At 40.3% G+C, this 17,855-nt stretch overlaps 2 protein-coding genes across 6 annotated transcripts in view; one reads left to right on the forward strand and one right to left on the reverse strand.

Annotated features, from left to right (window-relative positions):
- Positions 1 to 17,855, reverse strand: part of LOC149149301 (transmembrane protein-like protein) — a 483,547-nt gene that overhangs the window by 198,779 nt on the left and 266,913 nt on the right. The gene's annotated exons all lie outside the window — the stretch shown is intronic.
- LOC149149302 (uncharacterized) lies at positions 6,876 to 8,851 on the forward strand. The gene is made up of 2 exons (XM_089441043.1): positions 6,876 to 8,630; positions 8,755 to 8,851. The coding sequence occupies exon 1, from the start codon at positions 6,892 to 6,894 to the stop codon at positions 8,383 to 8,385; it is 1,494 nt and encodes a 497-aa protein (XP_089297169.1). The 5' UTR covers positions 6,876 to 6,891; the 3' UTR covers positions 8,386 to 8,630; positions 8,755 to 8,851.

Genomic DNA, 17,855 nt, shown 5'->3' on the forward strand with positions numbered 1-17,855 from the left:
AAGTGTCTTCAAGCCCCTAGGGGTTGACTGGTGTACATCCTCTAAACCCTTACCTCTTTCATTGATCTAGTTGAAAGCAAGATTAATACTGGCATGAAATTTTAGTTATCTGAAATTTAGCAGCAAATTAGTTTGCATCTTTCACTGCATTACATTTCAGAAATATAATTACTTTCAATGACTTTTGCAAACAAATTTCTATAAATTATTTTATTGTTGTTCAGTAGTTTATTACTGAGATTTTAGATCAAATACATCAATAGATCAAAAAGAGTTAAACTCACAAATTTTTTGAAATTTAGCAGCAGATTTCATTTATATTTTCACTTTTGTATACTTGCAGAAATAGAAGTTAGCTTCAGTAACTTTTGCAAACAAATTTTTGAAAATTGTTTTACTGTTGTTCAGTAGTTTATTTCTGAGTTTTTTAAATCAAATACATCAATAGATCAGAAATAATTAAACTCAGAAATTTTCTGAATTGTAGTTATCAGTGTGTCATTTAAATTTTTTGTTGTTAAAGATAGAAATTTCTGAATATTGCATGGTTACAGGACTGTTGTTTTATAATATATTGTTGGTTTTAACATTTGATGTAAGAGCAAATTATTAGACTGATATTTCATTAATGTGATCTGAGTTTAAAACATTTAGTTTAATTTCTGAAGTTCATTTGTTTTTACATGCTTATGCAAGTAGGACTAATCTAGTTTTACTTATGCATCTAGTGATCTTGATTGAGTATTTCATACAAATGAATTTTTGAATTTAAAGGTATTTTATTTCATCATTTTACATTTCAATGCATTGTGCATTTCAATAAGTATTGGTTGCTTAGTTGTGTCTCCCAGGATGGTTGGTTCCCAACTAATCTTTCATTTTTCCATTTCCATAGGGTCTACCCCCCTTAGCCTGCTATTGGGAGACAACTCAAACAAAGTAATGGGATCAGTATGACAACCCCTGATTTAAGCCGTTGTCGTGGTGCTTAGACATTCTGTTCGACAACATTTTTTGGTGTCGTTGCTGGGGATATTTTATTCTCGACACTTCAATGACATTTTATATTCATTCTCCTCATATCATCTTTATTATTTTTGCCGGCAACGCCAACATTTTTTGGCGTCGTTGCCGGGGACAAAGTTTTTATGTCCTTGGTCCTCACGATATTTTTCTAATCATTTAATCTTTCATCATTTTTTATCCCATCAATGCCACGTTTTGTGGTGCCATTTCATCTCTTCATCTTTTCATCGCCTTATCTTAATCCTCTCACTAATCCTTTCATCTTCTCTATATGCACCTTTAGCACCTGTACATTTTGGTTGGTTTTTTGTTTGGGTGGCGACTCCACTTATTCATCCATTATTTCTTAGACAAGAGGCCCTCCCTGATATCCATCTGCTTCTTCCTGACTAACCTTTCGGTTTTCTTCTTTTGGATGTTGGAGATAGATTTATGTTCAAGTGGCAACTCCACTTCTTCCATTTCTTACAAGAATTTCTGCTAGAAGCTCGCTTCTTGTGGATCTCTTGTTTTTCTTGAGCAAAAATATCTCTCTCTAGCATCTTTTGGCCCCTCCTTTTCCCATTAAGCAAGTCATCATGGATAACTTGTTTGCTCCTTGTAACTTTGCTCCCTCAAAATGGTATCAATAAGTTGCCTTCTTTTCAAGGCAATAATGCAGTTAGTGTCAAAGCTCATCTAAGTACATTTTGTGGTTGGTGGGGTAATTGGTCTAGAGGTAACAATCAAGAGGATGTAAAAATGAGACTTTTTGTTCTTACCTTAAAGCAAGATGCTTTGGAATGGTTTACAGAGAAGTTCGATAACACGTTCGATTCTTTTCAATCAATCATGAATGCCTTCAAAGATAAATTTGGAGATAAAAAAGAAAGAACCTTGATAAATCTGATGTCCATATACAACACAATATTGGGATATGTCAGAGTCCTTCGATATGCAGGATTGGACCTGGCACACCAGAGAAACAAAACATTGATCTGCTTGAAAGTCAGCAAAAGCTCAATATGCACTATGTTGAACACATCCGATGCCATAGGGCATCCTCTCTATTGTATTCCTAACTCTACACCTTGTCATTTTAGCATTTCACTTTTGTTTTTAGATTAAGTTTACATTTCATATTTGTAGAATTGTTACAAGGTTTGTATTTTATATAATGTTATATGATGAATTTTGGATTATATTTGGATGGACACTACTTATGTCATTCTGTGTTTTCTTTGGGTGCAGATTCTGGATTCTCACATTCCTTCAATGAAGCAACACGTCCCCAGGTAGAGCCAGATGTTGACCACTCCATGTCAACTACCCCATAGCTATACATTTTTTCGCGCATGGATTTCCATCATGTCTGAGCATTCAGATGATCCACAGATTCATCATTATCAACTATATGTACACTAGAGTTTTGTAAACCCATTCTGCATTTTGTAACGTAAATGATCTTAGTAAGACAAATGTATGTAACAACCTAGGTAAAATTATTTTTTTTGATGATGATTTCTATCCTAAGAAGCTTTTAGTCTCACCGATTCATGTGTGTTTCTAAACATGAATGATCGACAGAGTTTTTCCATCTAGCCTCACCCCAAAGCTAGGGTGGATTTTGTCGTTAGGATTTTAAATGAGTCCTGGTGTCTTTTATCGAGTCTCTGTAAAACTGATTTGGGAATAATTCTAACTAGTTGGTTAGATTATTTTATTACAAATCATTTAGTCTACTAGATCATATTGTGTGTCGCAGAGATGGGTAAATGTTGAGGGTCTATAACGAACGGGTGTTCCCCCTTCATGGGTTAGAAATGTAGTATTTCATGTAAAAAATATTTAGTCCATGGTCCCTCATAGTTTAGACACTATGGCTAAATATTAGAGGGTTGGAAAAATTAATCATCCTCTTATTTTCGTATACCTAGCTGTGGGAGCAAAGGATTCTTCACAGTCAATCCCTTTTTTTTGTGAGAAGCCCCTTGCTACAAAACTTGCTTTATACTTCTTGATGCTCCCATCTGTAGCATGTTTTATCTTCTAATTCCATTTTGAAGTGACTATCGATTTGTCACTTGGCCTAGGGACAATCTTGCATACATCGTTCTTCATAATGGACCGGTATTCTTCCTGCATAGCACTCCTCCATTCTTGATGCTTAGCTACATTCTCATAGGAGGGAGGTTTTTCATCAATCAACTTTGTCATGTATGCAGTATATCCAAAATACCTCTTTGGTCTCTTTCTTTCCCTAAATGTCCCTGATGTTGTATGTCATTTTGCCTCTTGAAGAGTAGATTTCAACCAAACATGCCTCTTCCAATTTTATGGAACAATTACTTGTTGTATAGGCTCACAAGGACCTTCAACATCTTCTTGAGTAGGTCCCACTTCTTGACCATCATTATCCCTAGAAAGATCCTAAAAGATAGGAACTTCTTCTTCATAAGAGTCAACTAGAACATCCTTCAATTTCTTGTAAGCTATGTTTTCATCGAAGATGACATCCCTGCCTACCTGAATTCAACGATCCTCAATGTAGATTTTGTATGCTTTAGATGAAGCACTATACCCAACAAAGATGCCCCTTAGACTGGTAGGATCTAGCTTCTTTCTTTTATCCTTGGGTACATGAATGTACATAGGACACCCAAATATACGAAGATGATCCACACTTGGCTTCTTTCTTGTAAATGCTTCTTCCAGTGTCATGTTATTGAGGATCCTGTGAGGACTTTGGTTCTGCAAGTAAACAACTGTCATACATGCCTCTCCCCACAAGAACTAAGGGGTATCCTGGTCATGAAGCATAACTCTAACATATTCTTCAATAGTAAGGTTCTTCCTTTCTGCTACTCCATTTTGTTCAGGATTATAGGGAACAATGAGCTCCCTCTTGACTCTCGTTTCCTTGTAGAAAGCTATTAATTCTTTTGATGTGTATTTGTTAATTTTAGTTAACAATGGTACGTTCTATTCTTAGCACAATTACTTCAATGTCCTTTTAGTAGCCCAATGAAAATTTCCAATTTAGTTTTCCATAAGCAATCACATTAACCACAAATCACATTGACAGTAACTGTAGATAGAGCATGAATAACAAAATGCAGAAGACAAGAGAACACCAGATTTAGCGAATGACAGGGAAAAACCCCAATATGGGGAAAACCCTTTGATCAATTCTTCTTGTTATTATATCATATGTTCAATGGAGAGACAGTACAATAATGTCAAAATTGACTTTCCAAATGATGATTAAAGCAGCCCTGTCAAATCTGAAATTTTAAGCAGCAGTCAACAACCCTAACCAAAAAGTCAACGTTGGTCAAAGCAATGACAAACTATCCTTAAAGTAGCTCAGTCATATCCAGTCAAACTCGGCCCTCTAAGGTGGTCAAAGTTAGCCCAAAACAATCATGAAAACAACGGTCAAACTTGGTCAAATTCTGCAGGCATCCCTATGGTCAACTCTGCGGTCAGCCCTGGTCAATGTGCCCATAATACCTTGGTTTTTGTGCAAATAGGTGCGGCCTCCAAAGATCGAAATCCTAGTAGAAAATCACAATCCAATGTGGTCAAAACACCCCTGGTCAATGCTGGTCAAACCTGCAACAGGCTCAGATTTCGGCCCTGCAATTTGTCCTCCTCCTTGCCACACGTGTGAGAGAATCTAGCTGCCCAATCGCTGTACGAACCAATCAAATGAGGAGGGAGAAGAATGTGTGCGATGAGATGATGCCAAATGAGGTTTGAGGTTTCTCATATTTATAAAAGTTGTTGATGAAGTGACATGTCTCTTGGGCTTCATGAGCCTACATGATAATGTGGCTAACCTTGATAATTTGCACATGTGGGCATAAATTCAAAAACACCTTTATGCTTATCCAAATTTAATGATATTTAGGTCAATTTTGGTCCTCTCAAAAAGAGGATTTCAATGCAATAATCATCTCCATCAAATGAGTTGTCCAAAGTGGAATTTGGCCCTAGTTGCCAATTTTAATCGTATTCCCCACCATTATCTGGCCTTAAAATTTTGATCTTTCCCTTGGTTAGATTTTGTACTTGATTCTTTAACTCCTGAAACTTTTCGAATACCTCATCATTGTTCTTGAGAAGGTATAACCAAGTCTTCCTTGATAAATCATCAATGAAAGTTACATATTACTGATGCCCACCAAGAGACTTGAATGCCATAGGTCCACATACATCTGAGTGTATGAGATCCAAAATTTCTTTAGATCTAGTTTCACTACTTGCAAATGGCTTCTTTACATTCTTTCCTTGAGCACATCCCTTATAGCTTCCTTCATGATCTTCCTTTATTTCGAGGATGCCATTAACCATTTGACTCATAGATGGAAAAATATTATAATGAAGGTGTCCATACCTTCTATGCCATAGTTCGGAAGGACTCACTTCCAAGTGAAATAAGGCTTGAGCTAGAGGTGTATAGAGTCTATACAATGTTCCCTCACGAACCCAATCATCCTTGTTTCATTAATACTAGAGCCCTTATCCCAAACCAAAACCTTTCCATCAACAAAAGCAACTCTATTACCCTTATCCTCTAGACAATAAATAGAAAGTAAAGTTTTCTTCAAACCTGGAATATATAAGATGTTGTTGAGGTGAATGTTTCCACTTGACTCGAGCTCCAATGATATAGACCCAATTCCTTTCACTGGATAGCTTTTTTTTGTCTCTGTGAAAATTTCTAAACTGAAATTCTACTGCAGCAACTGATTTATTTCACCTACTTATTCTTGACAAGTTATTTACGAAATCCCTTTAGCAAATATTAAAATAAATTCTACTGCAGTCATCACATAATTACACAGAGGAAAATACATGCACAAGAACCAATCACATCAACACAGTTGTTTTTGGACAATTATCCCCGGAAAACCCAATGTGGGAAAACCAGTGCAGCATATGAGGGTTTTATTAATCTTCATCAGTGTTGTTAAAATCGCGATAAAATCGCGATTTTATCGTAAAAGCGCGATTTTTTCATTTAGCCGATTCAAATCGCGATTTTTTACATAAAAATCGCCACCTTTTTTTTATAACGATTTTTATCGAAAAAATCGCGATTTTTTCGAAAAAATCGCGATTTTTTCAATAAAAATCGTGGAGGGCGCGGGCAGCGGGGTTTTATATGGGAAAATCGATTTTTTTTTAATTCATTCAGCAGTCCGCGCGGAGGAGGAGGAGAAGAAGTGAGGGAGAGGGTTGCCGTCGGTTGTGGGAGCGAATCAAAGCGATTTTAGGAGGAATCCAAGCCAAGATCGCCAATTTGTCCATAAACCAGGTATGTAGATTAATTTTTTTTTGTTTTGGTTCTATAAAAACCTTGTTTTTCATTGTTTTTAAAGAATTTTTGGAAATTTTTCATTGATTTGGGATGGGTTATTTGTTATGACTATGAGAACCAATTTTTTATTTTTATTTTCTCATTTTCTTTAAACATTGTTTATTTTTTTTTATTTTTCATTGTTTTTTGGCATTTGGTTGGGTAACTTGGGTTTAGAAATTGGGATTTTGGAAATAATTAGCTTGTAATTTTGCAAATGCTAAATTGTAATTTGTATTTACTATTATCATTTATGTAATCCTAAATTCCTATTTCCTAATCCTTATTTTTCCATAGGTTTGCAAATTCAAAATTCAAAAACAAACATGCCAAGGAAATTGGATCCTTTCTGGGAATATGGTGACCCTAAAACTCCGAATGATAGACAAAACTTGTATTGCAAGTTGTGTGGAAAGGAAATATTCGGGGGGGTGTACAGGTTGAAGTTCCACCTTGCACAAATCCCTGGACGTGATGTGGGGCCCTATCTAAAGACAAATGCTGAAATTATCCAAAAAGCCATGAGAGCATTGGGAGAATTAGAGCACACTAGAGACGCCAAAGAAGAACTCAAAAGGCAACTAAAAAGGTCAGCTGAAGGAAGTGGGCCAAGTGGCACAAGTTCTACTGCAGCGTCAGTCAATCCGGTAGCTGCATCATCATATTTTGTTCCTCGAACCACACCTGGTTCACAACCAACTATTGGTTCAATGCTAAAAAGAACTGAAAAAGAAAAAGCTGACAAGTTGATGACAAAATTTCTCCTCTGGAGTGATATTCCTTTCAGCATTATAAGGAATAATCCATTTTTCCAACCTACTGTTGATGCTATTGCCAGTGTTGGCCCGGGGTACAAACTCCCTTCTCTTCATGATTTCAGAGGCCGGCTTCTTCAAGATGAAAAGCGTGACTGCACCCAAAGATTGGAGGATTTTAGGGCATCATGGGCACAAACAGGATGCACTGTTATGTCAGATGGTTGGACTGACCAAAAGGGGAGAACCCTTATAAACTTCTTGGTTAGTTGTCCCTTGGGGACTATGTTTATCAAATCTGTTGATGCAACTCATCAAATCAAAGATGCAAAAACTTTATGTGATTTGCTGGATGTGTTTATTTTGGAGGTGGGTGCAGAAAATGTTGTCCAAGTCATAACGGACAATGCTGCAAATTATGTTGCTGCTGGTAGAATGCTTATGGACAGGCATCCTACTTTATTTTGGACACCTTGTGCTGCCCATTGTATTGATTTGATGTTAGAGGACATTGGGAAAATTCCCTTTGTCAAAGAGGTTGTTGACTCATCAAAAAACATCACAAAATTTATTTACAATCACACATCTGTGCTTAGCTTGATGAGAAAATGCACCAACAACAAAGAGTTGGTGCGCCCCGCCATTACACGGTTTGCGACGAGTTTCATATCTCTTCAATCCCTCTTGAATTCTATGTGGGATTTGAAGAGAATGTTTCTTTCAGAGGAGTGGCGTGCTTCGTCAATGAGCCGCAAACCAGAAGGAGAGGCCGTCTGCAGACTAGTTTCATACCAGGAAGACTTCTGGGCGGGAGTGCAGGAGGTGTGCGCTGTTACAGAACCTTTGGTAAAGGTTCTTCGGTTGGTTGATGCTGAGAAGCCCGCAATGGGCTATTTGTATGAAGCCATGGATAGGGCCAAAGAAGCCATTCGGTCCTACTATGATGACAAGGGAGATGATGGGTTCCAGAGACAACTCCTTCTATGGAACGTCATTGATGAGCGATGGAACAACACACTCCATCGTCCCATTCATGCTGCTGGCCTTTTCCTGAACCCTGCATTTTCTTATGCATGTGGGTTTAATTTTGATGTTGAGGTCGTGGAAGGATTATTAACCTGTGTCCAGAAGATGGTGAGAACTCCAGAAGAACGTATGGAGGTCTCTAGACAAATTGAGCAATATAAGTTGTCAGCTGGCACATTTGGCTTTGAGATGGCTGTCATTGATAGGACGGTTAAAATGCCAGGTATTTTTTAGTTTGTAGTATGTACTTTGTAACTTTGTTTCAAATTTCATTGTTTCTTCAAATTCCATTTTTTTCTTATGTTTATTTAAAATTTTCTTTGTAATTTTGTTGTAGACGCATGGTGGAAGATGTATGGTGGCAGAGTACCCCTTTTGCAAAATCTTGCCGTGCGCATCCTCAGCCAAACATGCAGCTCCTCGGGATGTGAGCGCAATTGGAGTGTATTTGAAAAAATACACAACAAGAAGCGCAATAGGTTAACACTTAAACATTTAAAATATTGCAAATTTCCAAATAAATTTTTGAATTCATTAAAGTTTTAAACAATATTTTTTTTATAATATTAATTATTAATTTATTATTTCATGAACTTTGTACAGGTTGGAGTCCCATAGACTTAATGACATGGTCTATGTCTACTACAATCTTCGATTGTGGGTGAAACAACTAGAGAAGACACCTGATACGGAAGCCATCTCATTGGATGGGATTGAAATTTGACACCACTGCTGAATGGAGGGTTGAGACCGAGAGGCCTCTCATGGATCCCACTGAGGATTGGTTAGTGCAAGATGAGGGGGAGGAGGAGGAGGAGGAGGAGGAGCAGGAGCAGGAGCAGAGCAGGAGCAGGAGGAGTTGGAGGAGCAGGAGGAGGAGGTGACACCGCCTACCCGGGCTACCACCACTACCACCAGTAGAGGACGTGGTCTCCGTCCACCTCAGCCTCCTGTAGCTGCTACTACTAGTTCTTCAGCTTCTAGAGCACGTTAGACTCCACTGCCATTTCCACCACCACAGGCACCAGCTTCTACATCTAGAGGGAAAGAGAAAGTTGTGCCATTTTCTCGCAAGAGGGGCAGAGGAAATCAATAGGATTAGACTTTCATTTTATTGTATATGACATTATGACATGATGAGATACATTATCATATTTTTTGTTGATATTTTGAGGCTGAGTTGGACTTGGGACTCAGGACTTACTATTCAGGACATGATTCAATGTTATGTGTGATTTTAGCGCTAGAAATGATATTAAACATCTTATATATTAGTTTTTTTATCATATTTATGTGTCAATGTATTTATTTTATGTTGTAGATGGTTTAGATATTAAAAAAATTGAAAAAAAATGAAAAAAATGAATATTTTGTGCCAAACGATTTTTTCCCGCTTTTTTCCGATTTTTTCCCGATTTTAACGATTTTTTCCGCTTTTTTCCCGGCGCCGATTAAATCCCGATCGCGATGTGTGCAACACTGATCTTCATCAACAATTTTTTTTACAAGGAAAGAAAACACTTGAGACTTTCCCTCTGCAACTTTCTAACAATTTGGAGACCCTTCTCCCACTCCCGCATCACTCTACGTGGCTCTGAGTAGCTATGCGTCCCTCTGCGTCAACCTGCGTGAGGGCTACGTCTCACCTCTGGACTGCATCTCTCTCTGCGCTATCTCTCACTGTCCCTGCGTCACCTACTCCTTAGACACAGCCTGCTGCTGATGCCCTCCTCTTCCTCCACCTTACAACTCTCCCTCTGAAATCGATCTCCTCTCTTGAGAATCAATTTTCCTTGAGATATTGAGTATCTGCCGGTGTCTCTCCAAATGATCCTCAAGTCTTCTCTTATATTTTCTTGTTGATGAATCAACGACCGAGATTAAGTCTCTAATCAACGGCTAAAGATTAAAACAGACTTCATCCTCGTCTCTTAGAAGCTTCTCACCCTTGTCTTTATTAATGCTCATTAATATTTTTATTTTCCTAAGTTTAGAATTACGAACCCATTAAAAAAATTAATTATTTTAATAACTCCTCATCCAGGTGGATTTTCTCAAAACGATTTCTGGGTCTTGGAGATCTCATGTTCCTTAGCCTCTCCACCAATTTTCATGGCTAAAGCACATCCTCTGCTACCAAAATTCAACACTCCCTCTTAGCGAGGAATGTGCTCTAGTAATGCTTCACCATAGAAACATCACACTGATCTTTTGCATCAATACCTGTGTTGATGCTTGGGCTGTTGCCTCACATCCCCTGCACTACTGCTTCCTGTACTGCTGCCCATGACACTGCCACTGCCACTGTCACATTTGTACTACATCTCCCTCTCAACATGCTGCATCATGCTACCCATAGCCCTGCCACTGCTAACTGTTGCACTGCAACTCCCAACACTTATCCATTTATGCTATTGAAATGGATTCCTCACCATCCCCATCTTCTCTCTGAAATAAACAAATTTTGTTCTTCCTAGAACCTTGGTAAGGATGTCTGCCACCTGTTCTCCTGTAGGAGTGTACCTCAACTGCATTGCTCCTCGTTGGACATAGTCTCTGACAAAGTGACACCTAATATCAATGTGCTTCGACCAATCATGAAATACCGGATTCTAAGAGAGCTTGATGCAACTCTGATTATCACACAAGATCCTGGTTGCTTCCATCCTTCTCCTGAATACATTCACAAGCAGTTTCCTAAGCCATATGGCTTCGCATGAAGCTGTGCTAGCTGCCATATATTCTGCTTCAGCTGAGCTCAGAGAACAAATTTATGTTTCCTACTACACCAGGAGGTCATTCCTGATCCAATGTTGAAACAGTAACCAATTGTACTTTTTTGACCTACTGAACTTCCAACCCAATCTGCGTCAATGAACCCAATCAACCTGATGCCATTGCCTTGGGTGTACAACAGTCCATGCTCGATTGTTCCTTGTATATACCTGAGAACATGTTTGGTTGCTACCCAATGCGCCCTCTTGGGTTCCACCATGAACTGACTGAGGGTGTTGACAGCGTAACAAATGTCTGGCCTAGTATTGACCAGATACATCAGGGACCCTATAAGTTTCCTGTACAAGGTGGGATCAACGTCTTTATCTTCTGATGCATCAATCTTCTTCTAGTTGGTGATCATTGGAGTAGCCATAGGTCTACAATCCTGCATCCTAAATCTCTTCAAGATCTCTGTAGCATATCTCCCTTGTCCAAGGAAGATCTCACCCTTATGCTGCCAAACTTCCAACCCTAGGAAATAATGCATCTGTCCCAAATCCTTCATGTTGAATTCTGTGGCTAGGTTCTTCTTGCAGTCTTTGATGAGCCTGGATGATCCTGTCAGGAAAAGATCATCCACATATAACACTAGGATTAGAGGCTCATTCTCTACAACAAGATAGTAGAGATTACGGTCTACATCACTCTTGACGAACCCCATCTTTTGCAGGTAGCCATCAATTCGACTGTACCATGCTCTAGGTGCCTGTTTAAGCCCATACAAGGCTTTCTTTAATCTGCATACATGAGATTTCTTCTCATGTGTCTCAAAACCCTCTGGCTATTCAATGTATACTTCCTCTCCAATTACCTCGTTCAAGAATGTCGTCCTGACATCCATCTAATGGATCTCCCACCCCATTTGTGTTGCAAGAGATATCACGGTTCTAATAGAAGTATACCTGGCTACTAGGGCGAAGGTTTCTTCGTATTCTATCCCTTCCTTCTGAGCATGCCTCTTAGCCACAAACCTGGCTTTGTATTTCTCCACACTATCGTCTGCAACATATTTGACCTTGTAGATCCATCTCGAACCTACCATAGACTTGTCCTGAGGCCTAAGTACCACTTCCTAGACATCATTGACCATTACAAAGTTGTACTCCACCATAGCATCTACCCATACTTGATGCTGAACAGCCTCCTGAAAACTAAAAGGTTCCCCAACCTGAGCTACTAAGGCCTGGTATCTGTCTGGTTGTCTTCGTTACCTTTTATTATTCCTAGGTGCACCAATGAAGTCCTTTGCATCTTGTAGAATCTATCGAAGTTCCCGGCGCTTTTTCCACTGGTAGTGGCACATCTATCCGCTCTTTGTCTTCTTCCTATTCTGAATCTTTGTCTTTAGGAGAATTTTTGGTACTAGTTTCTGTTGGTCGAAGTGGTTGGACCAATGGCTCGTCTTTCGACTGCTCCTCGAAAGGCATTTCTCGGGATTTCCTGAAAGCTCTATCCTCCATGAACTTTACATCCCGCCGAACTACTACCTTCCTACTCCCTGGAAGATAGACTCTATGCCTTAGCATTCTCTCTATATCCCACAAGATATCATTTTTCAGCAGTTTGATCTAATTTCTTTCTCTTTTCCTCAGGTATATGGCAATACGCTAAACTCCCAAATATCCTGAAATGACTGACTTCAGGTGTCTTCATGGTGAAGACCCTTTCCGAAGTGATTTTGCCCAATGCCCTATGTGGAGTCCTGTTATGGACATAAACTGTTGTGTTGCATTCTTCTGCCCACAGGAATTTGGGCATATCTTGATCATATAGCATTGCCCTAGTTGCTTCCACAATAGTCCTATTTTTCCTTTCTACTACCCCATTCTGCTCCAAATTGTAGGGAGCTACCCACTCTCTTTTGATGCCTTCCTTAGCGTAAAAATCGGTGAAGTCCTTGTCAACATACTCTCCACCATTGTCTAAACACAACACTTTTATCTTCTTTCCTGTCGGATTTTCCACTAGAGCTTTGAACTCTTTGAATCGACCAAAAACCTCATCCTTGGTTTTTAGAAAGTAGATCCAAGTCTTCCTGGAATGGTCATCAATGAAGGTGATGAAGTATTCGGCCCCACTAAGCGCTTTTGTAGACATCGGTCCGCAGAAATCTGAGTGTATCAATCCTAGCACACTCTTAGTTCTATTGTTACTTCTCGAAAACGTTGCTTTAACATACCTGCCGAGCGTGCACCCTCTGCATCCATCATCTCGTTTGGTACTTAGTTCTGGAACCCCTAATACTATTTTCCTGAGAATTCTCAGAGTCCCATGGTGTAAGTGTCCCATCCTCCTGTGCCATAGTTCAATCAAATATTTGTCTCCATTGCTGTCTATCAGTGCCATTGGTGATTCTAGCTATAATCTGTACAGCCTGTTACTTATGATTCCAATCTGGGCCTTCCTTTTCCAACTCGGGTGTTTGACATATATTTTCTTCTTAATGAAGAAAACGTCATAGCCCTTCTTTTGAAGTTGAGATATGGAGAGTAAGTTCATCCCCAATCCTGGCACATGCAGCACATTGGTTGCTCGAAGTTGCTCTCCTGCTTCAGTTTGAAAGACTACAATACCTCTTCATATTGGGGTACACTTTGCCTTATTTCCCATAGTGATCTGAAAAATCATTCTTTCTTCCTGATAATCTAAAAAACTAGTGAAAATTCTATCACTGCAGCAACTGATTTACTTTTCCTACTTATTCCACAATAAGTTATTTATGAAATCACTTCAATAAACATTAAAATAAATATTGCTGCAGATATCACACAGTGATACAAAAACAAACATATGCACAAGAATCAACACATTGACACAAGAATTTTGGACAATCAGTCCCCGAAAAAACCCAATGTGGGAAAACCGGTGCAACAAGGGAGGATTTTATTATTTAGCAATTCTTCAGTACAACAAGGTGCCAATCTGGCTTACCCACAGAGAGAAAAAATTCTCCAACACTTCTCCCAATCCCAGCGTCAGCCTTACTAACCTTTACGTGCCTCTCAAACCCTCTGCATCAGCCCTGGGCCTCTCTACGTCACCCACGCAGGCCCAGTTAGTGATTGCACAGTCTCCTGCTGCCTCTGCGTTTGCCTGAAGTGCCCTGCGTCTGCCTTTGCGCTGATCTTCTCCTATTGCCTCTGCGTATGCATGTCCTGCCTCTGTGCCGATCTTCTCCTGTTGCCTCTGTGTCTGCCTCTCCTGCCTCTGCGCTAATCTCTAGTGGCTGATCTCGTCTCTCTGTTCCGTACTTGCTACCTCCTGACAGCTCACCAAACCACTGGTTCAATTTCTCAGCTAATCCCGCTCCAGAAATTGAACTAACTGGTCTCTCTTAGTGTGTTCTCCAAGTGACCCTCAAGCCTCCTCTTATACTTTTCTCGTTGACAAATCAACAGCCGAGATTAAGTCCCTAATCGACGGATAAGATTAGATCTGGCTTGATCCATGTCTTTTGGACCATTCTAACACAGTTTTATATTAATTCACATTAATATTTTAATTTCCTTAAGTTTAGACTTTAGGACTCCATTAAAAATATTAATTATTTTAATATCTCCCAAACTATTTCGAATCTAGCCAAACCCTTTCTGAGTATTGGAGATCTCATGTGCCTTACCCTCTCCACCAAGTTTCGTGGCTAGAGCACATTCGATGCTACCTCAAATCAACACTCCCTCTTAGCGAGGGCTGTTCTTTAGTAATACTCCTCACTGAGTATCACCCTGATCATCTGGCATCGATCCCTATGCTAATGCTAAGCCTCCCTGCCCAACATCTTCTACACTGTTGTATCCTGTACTAATGCCCATGGCTGTGCTACTACCACTGCCACTGCTGCATATGTGTTGTTGCTGGTCCTTTCTCCCAGCACTGCATCCGCACTGCAACTCCCTCTTCATCCGTGCTGCTATCACTCCCATTTCTACTTCTGAAATGGGTTCTTTACCATCCCCATCTTTTCTCTGAAGTAGTCAAACTTTGTCTTTCCAAGGGCCTTGGTAAGGATATCTGCCACATGTTCTCCTGTAGGAGTGTAGCTCAACTGTATAGCTCCTTGTTGGACACAGTCTCTTTCAAAGTGACACCGGATATTAATATGCTTCGACCTATCATGAAACACTGGATTCTCAGAGAGCTTGATGCAACTCTAATTATCGCACATGATCTTGGTCACCTCTATATTCCTTCTTAATAGGTTCACCAACAATTTTCTAAGCCATATGGCCTCACACGAAGTTGTGCTTGCTGCCATATATTCTGCCTCAGATGAGCTCAGAGCCACGGACTTCTGTTTACTACTCCACTAAGAGGTCATTCCTGATCTAATGTTGAAATAGTACCCAGAGGTACTTTTCCGATCCACTGAACTTCCTGCCCAATCTGCATCAGTAAATCCACTCAAACTGATATCCTTACCCTTGGTGTACAAGAGCCCATAATCGACTGTTCCCTGTAAATACCTGAGAACGTGTTTGGCTGTTGCCCAATGTGCCCTCTTTGGTTCCACCATGAACTGACTGAGGGTGTTGACAGCATAGCAAATGTCTGGCCTGGTATTGATCAGATACATAAGGGACCCTATGAGCTGCTTGTATAGGATGGGATCAACATCCTTGTCTTCTGATGCATCAATCCTCTTCCAGTTGGTGATCATTGGCGTAGCCATAGGTCTACAGCCCTCCATCCCGAATCTTTTCAGGATTTCTATAACATACCTCCCTTGCCCAAGGAAGATTTCTCCTTTCTACTGCCAAACTTCCAACCCTAAGAAGTAGTACATTCATCCCAAATCCTTCATATCAAATTTTGTGGCTAGATTCTTCTTGCAGTCCCCAATGAGTCTAGATTATCCTGTCAGAAAGAGATCATCCACATACAATACTAAGATTAGCGGCTCATTCTCTATGACCAGATAGTAGAGATACGGATCCACGTCACTCTTGACAAATCCCATCTTCTGCAAGTAGCCATCTATTCGACCATACCATGCTCTCGGTGCCTGCTTCAGCCCATACAAGGCTTTCTTCAATCTGCATACATGAGACTTCTTCTCATGAGTTTCAAAGCCCTCTGGTTGTTCAATGTATACCTCTTCTTCTATTACCCTATTCAGAAATGTCATTTGGACATCCATTTGATGGATCTCCCATCCCATCTGGGCTGCAAGAGATATCACGGTCCTAATAGATGTATACTTGGCTACTGGAGCAAAGGTCTCCTCATAGTCAATCCCTTCCTTTTGAGCATACCCCTTAGCCACAAACTTGGCCTTTTATTTCTCAACACCGCCGTCTGCAGTGTATTTGATCTTGTAGATCCATCTTGAACCTACCACTGATCTGTCTTGAGGCCTTCGCACTGCCTCCCAGACATCGTTCACCATTATGGAGTTATACTCCTCTATCATCGCATCTAGCCAGACTTGATGTTGAGCTGCCTCCTTGAAACTAGCAGGCTCTCCATCCTGAGCTACTAATGCCTGATATCTATCTGGCTGTTTTCGCTCCCTCTTACTGTTTCTTGGCGCACCGATAAAGTCCTCTGCATCTCGCAGAATCTGACGAAGTTCGTTGCTAGTTCTTCCTCTGCCAGCAGGTGCTTCTGTTTGCTCCTCCTCCTCATCCTGAGAATCTTCCTGACCTGAGGAAGAATTTTTCACTTCTGTTGGTTGAAGAGACATAACCAATGGCTCCTCTTTCAACTGCTCCTCGAAAGGCATCTCGTGAGATCTTCTGAAAGCCTTGTCCTCCATGAACTTTACATCTCGTCGTACTACTACCTTCCTGCTCCCTGGAAGATAGATTCTGTATGCCTTAGTGTTCTCGCTATATCCCACCAGATATCCCTTTTCCGCAGTTTGATCCAACTTCTTCCTCTTTTCTTCGGGTATGCGGCAATATGCTAAACTCCCAAATATCCTGAAATGACTGACTTCAGGTGTCTTCCCTGTGAAGACTTTCTCTGGAGTAATCTTGCCCAATGCCCGATGAGGAGTCCTGTTCTGAACATAGACTGTTGTGTTGCATGCTTCTGCCCACAGGAATTTTGGCATATCCTGATCATACATCATGGCCCTAGCTGCTTCTACAATAGTCCTGTTCTTTCTTTCTGCTACCCCATTCTACTCCGGATTGTAGGGAGTTGTCCACTCTCTTTTGATGCCCTCCTTAGCGCAAAAATCAGTGAAGTCCTTATCGACATATTCTCCACCATTATCTGAGCGCAAAACTTTTATTTTCTTCCCAGTCAGATTCTCCACCAGAGCCTTGAACTCCTTGAATCGACAGAAAACCTCATCCTTGGTTTTCAGAAAATAAATCCAAGTTTTCCTTGAGTGGTCACCAAAGGCAAGGAAATACTCGGCACCACTGAGAGATTTGACGGACATAGGTCCGCAGATATTTGAGTGTATCAATCCTAGTACACTCTTGGCCCTGTGTTTGCTCCTAGGAAACGTTGCCTTGGCATACTTTCCTAGAGCACATCCCCTGCATACATCATCTCGTTCCGTACTCAGATCCGGAACTCCTGTTACAGTGCTCCTGAGAATTCTCAGAGCTCCATGGTGCAAGTGACCCATTCTTCTGTGCCATAGTTCATTCAAGTCCTTGTCTCCATGACTGCCTATTAGTGCCATTGGTGATTCTAGTTGTAATCTATACAACCGATTACTTTTGATCCCGATCTGCACTTTCTTTTTCCAGCTCGGGTGTTTGACGTATACCTTTTCCTTGATGAAGTAGACGTCATAGCCCTTGCCTTGTAGTTGCGACACAGAAAGTAAGTTCATCCCCAATCTTGGTACATGCAGCACATTTGTAGCATGGAACCATTCTCCTGATTCTGTCTGAAAAACTATGGTACCCTTTCCTACTAGATTACACTTTGCCTTGTTCCCCATGGTGATCTGAAAGTTCATCTTC

The sequence above is a fragment of the Pinus tabuliformis genome, chromosome 9 (genome assembly GCF_031772625.1).
Source record: "Pinus tabuliformis cultivar Carrire ecotype Pingquan chromosome 9, CPIR1, whole genome shotgun sequence".
Lineage (NCBI taxonomy): Eukaryota > Viridiplantae > Streptophyta > Pinopsida > Pinales > Pinaceae > Pinus > Pinus tabuliformis.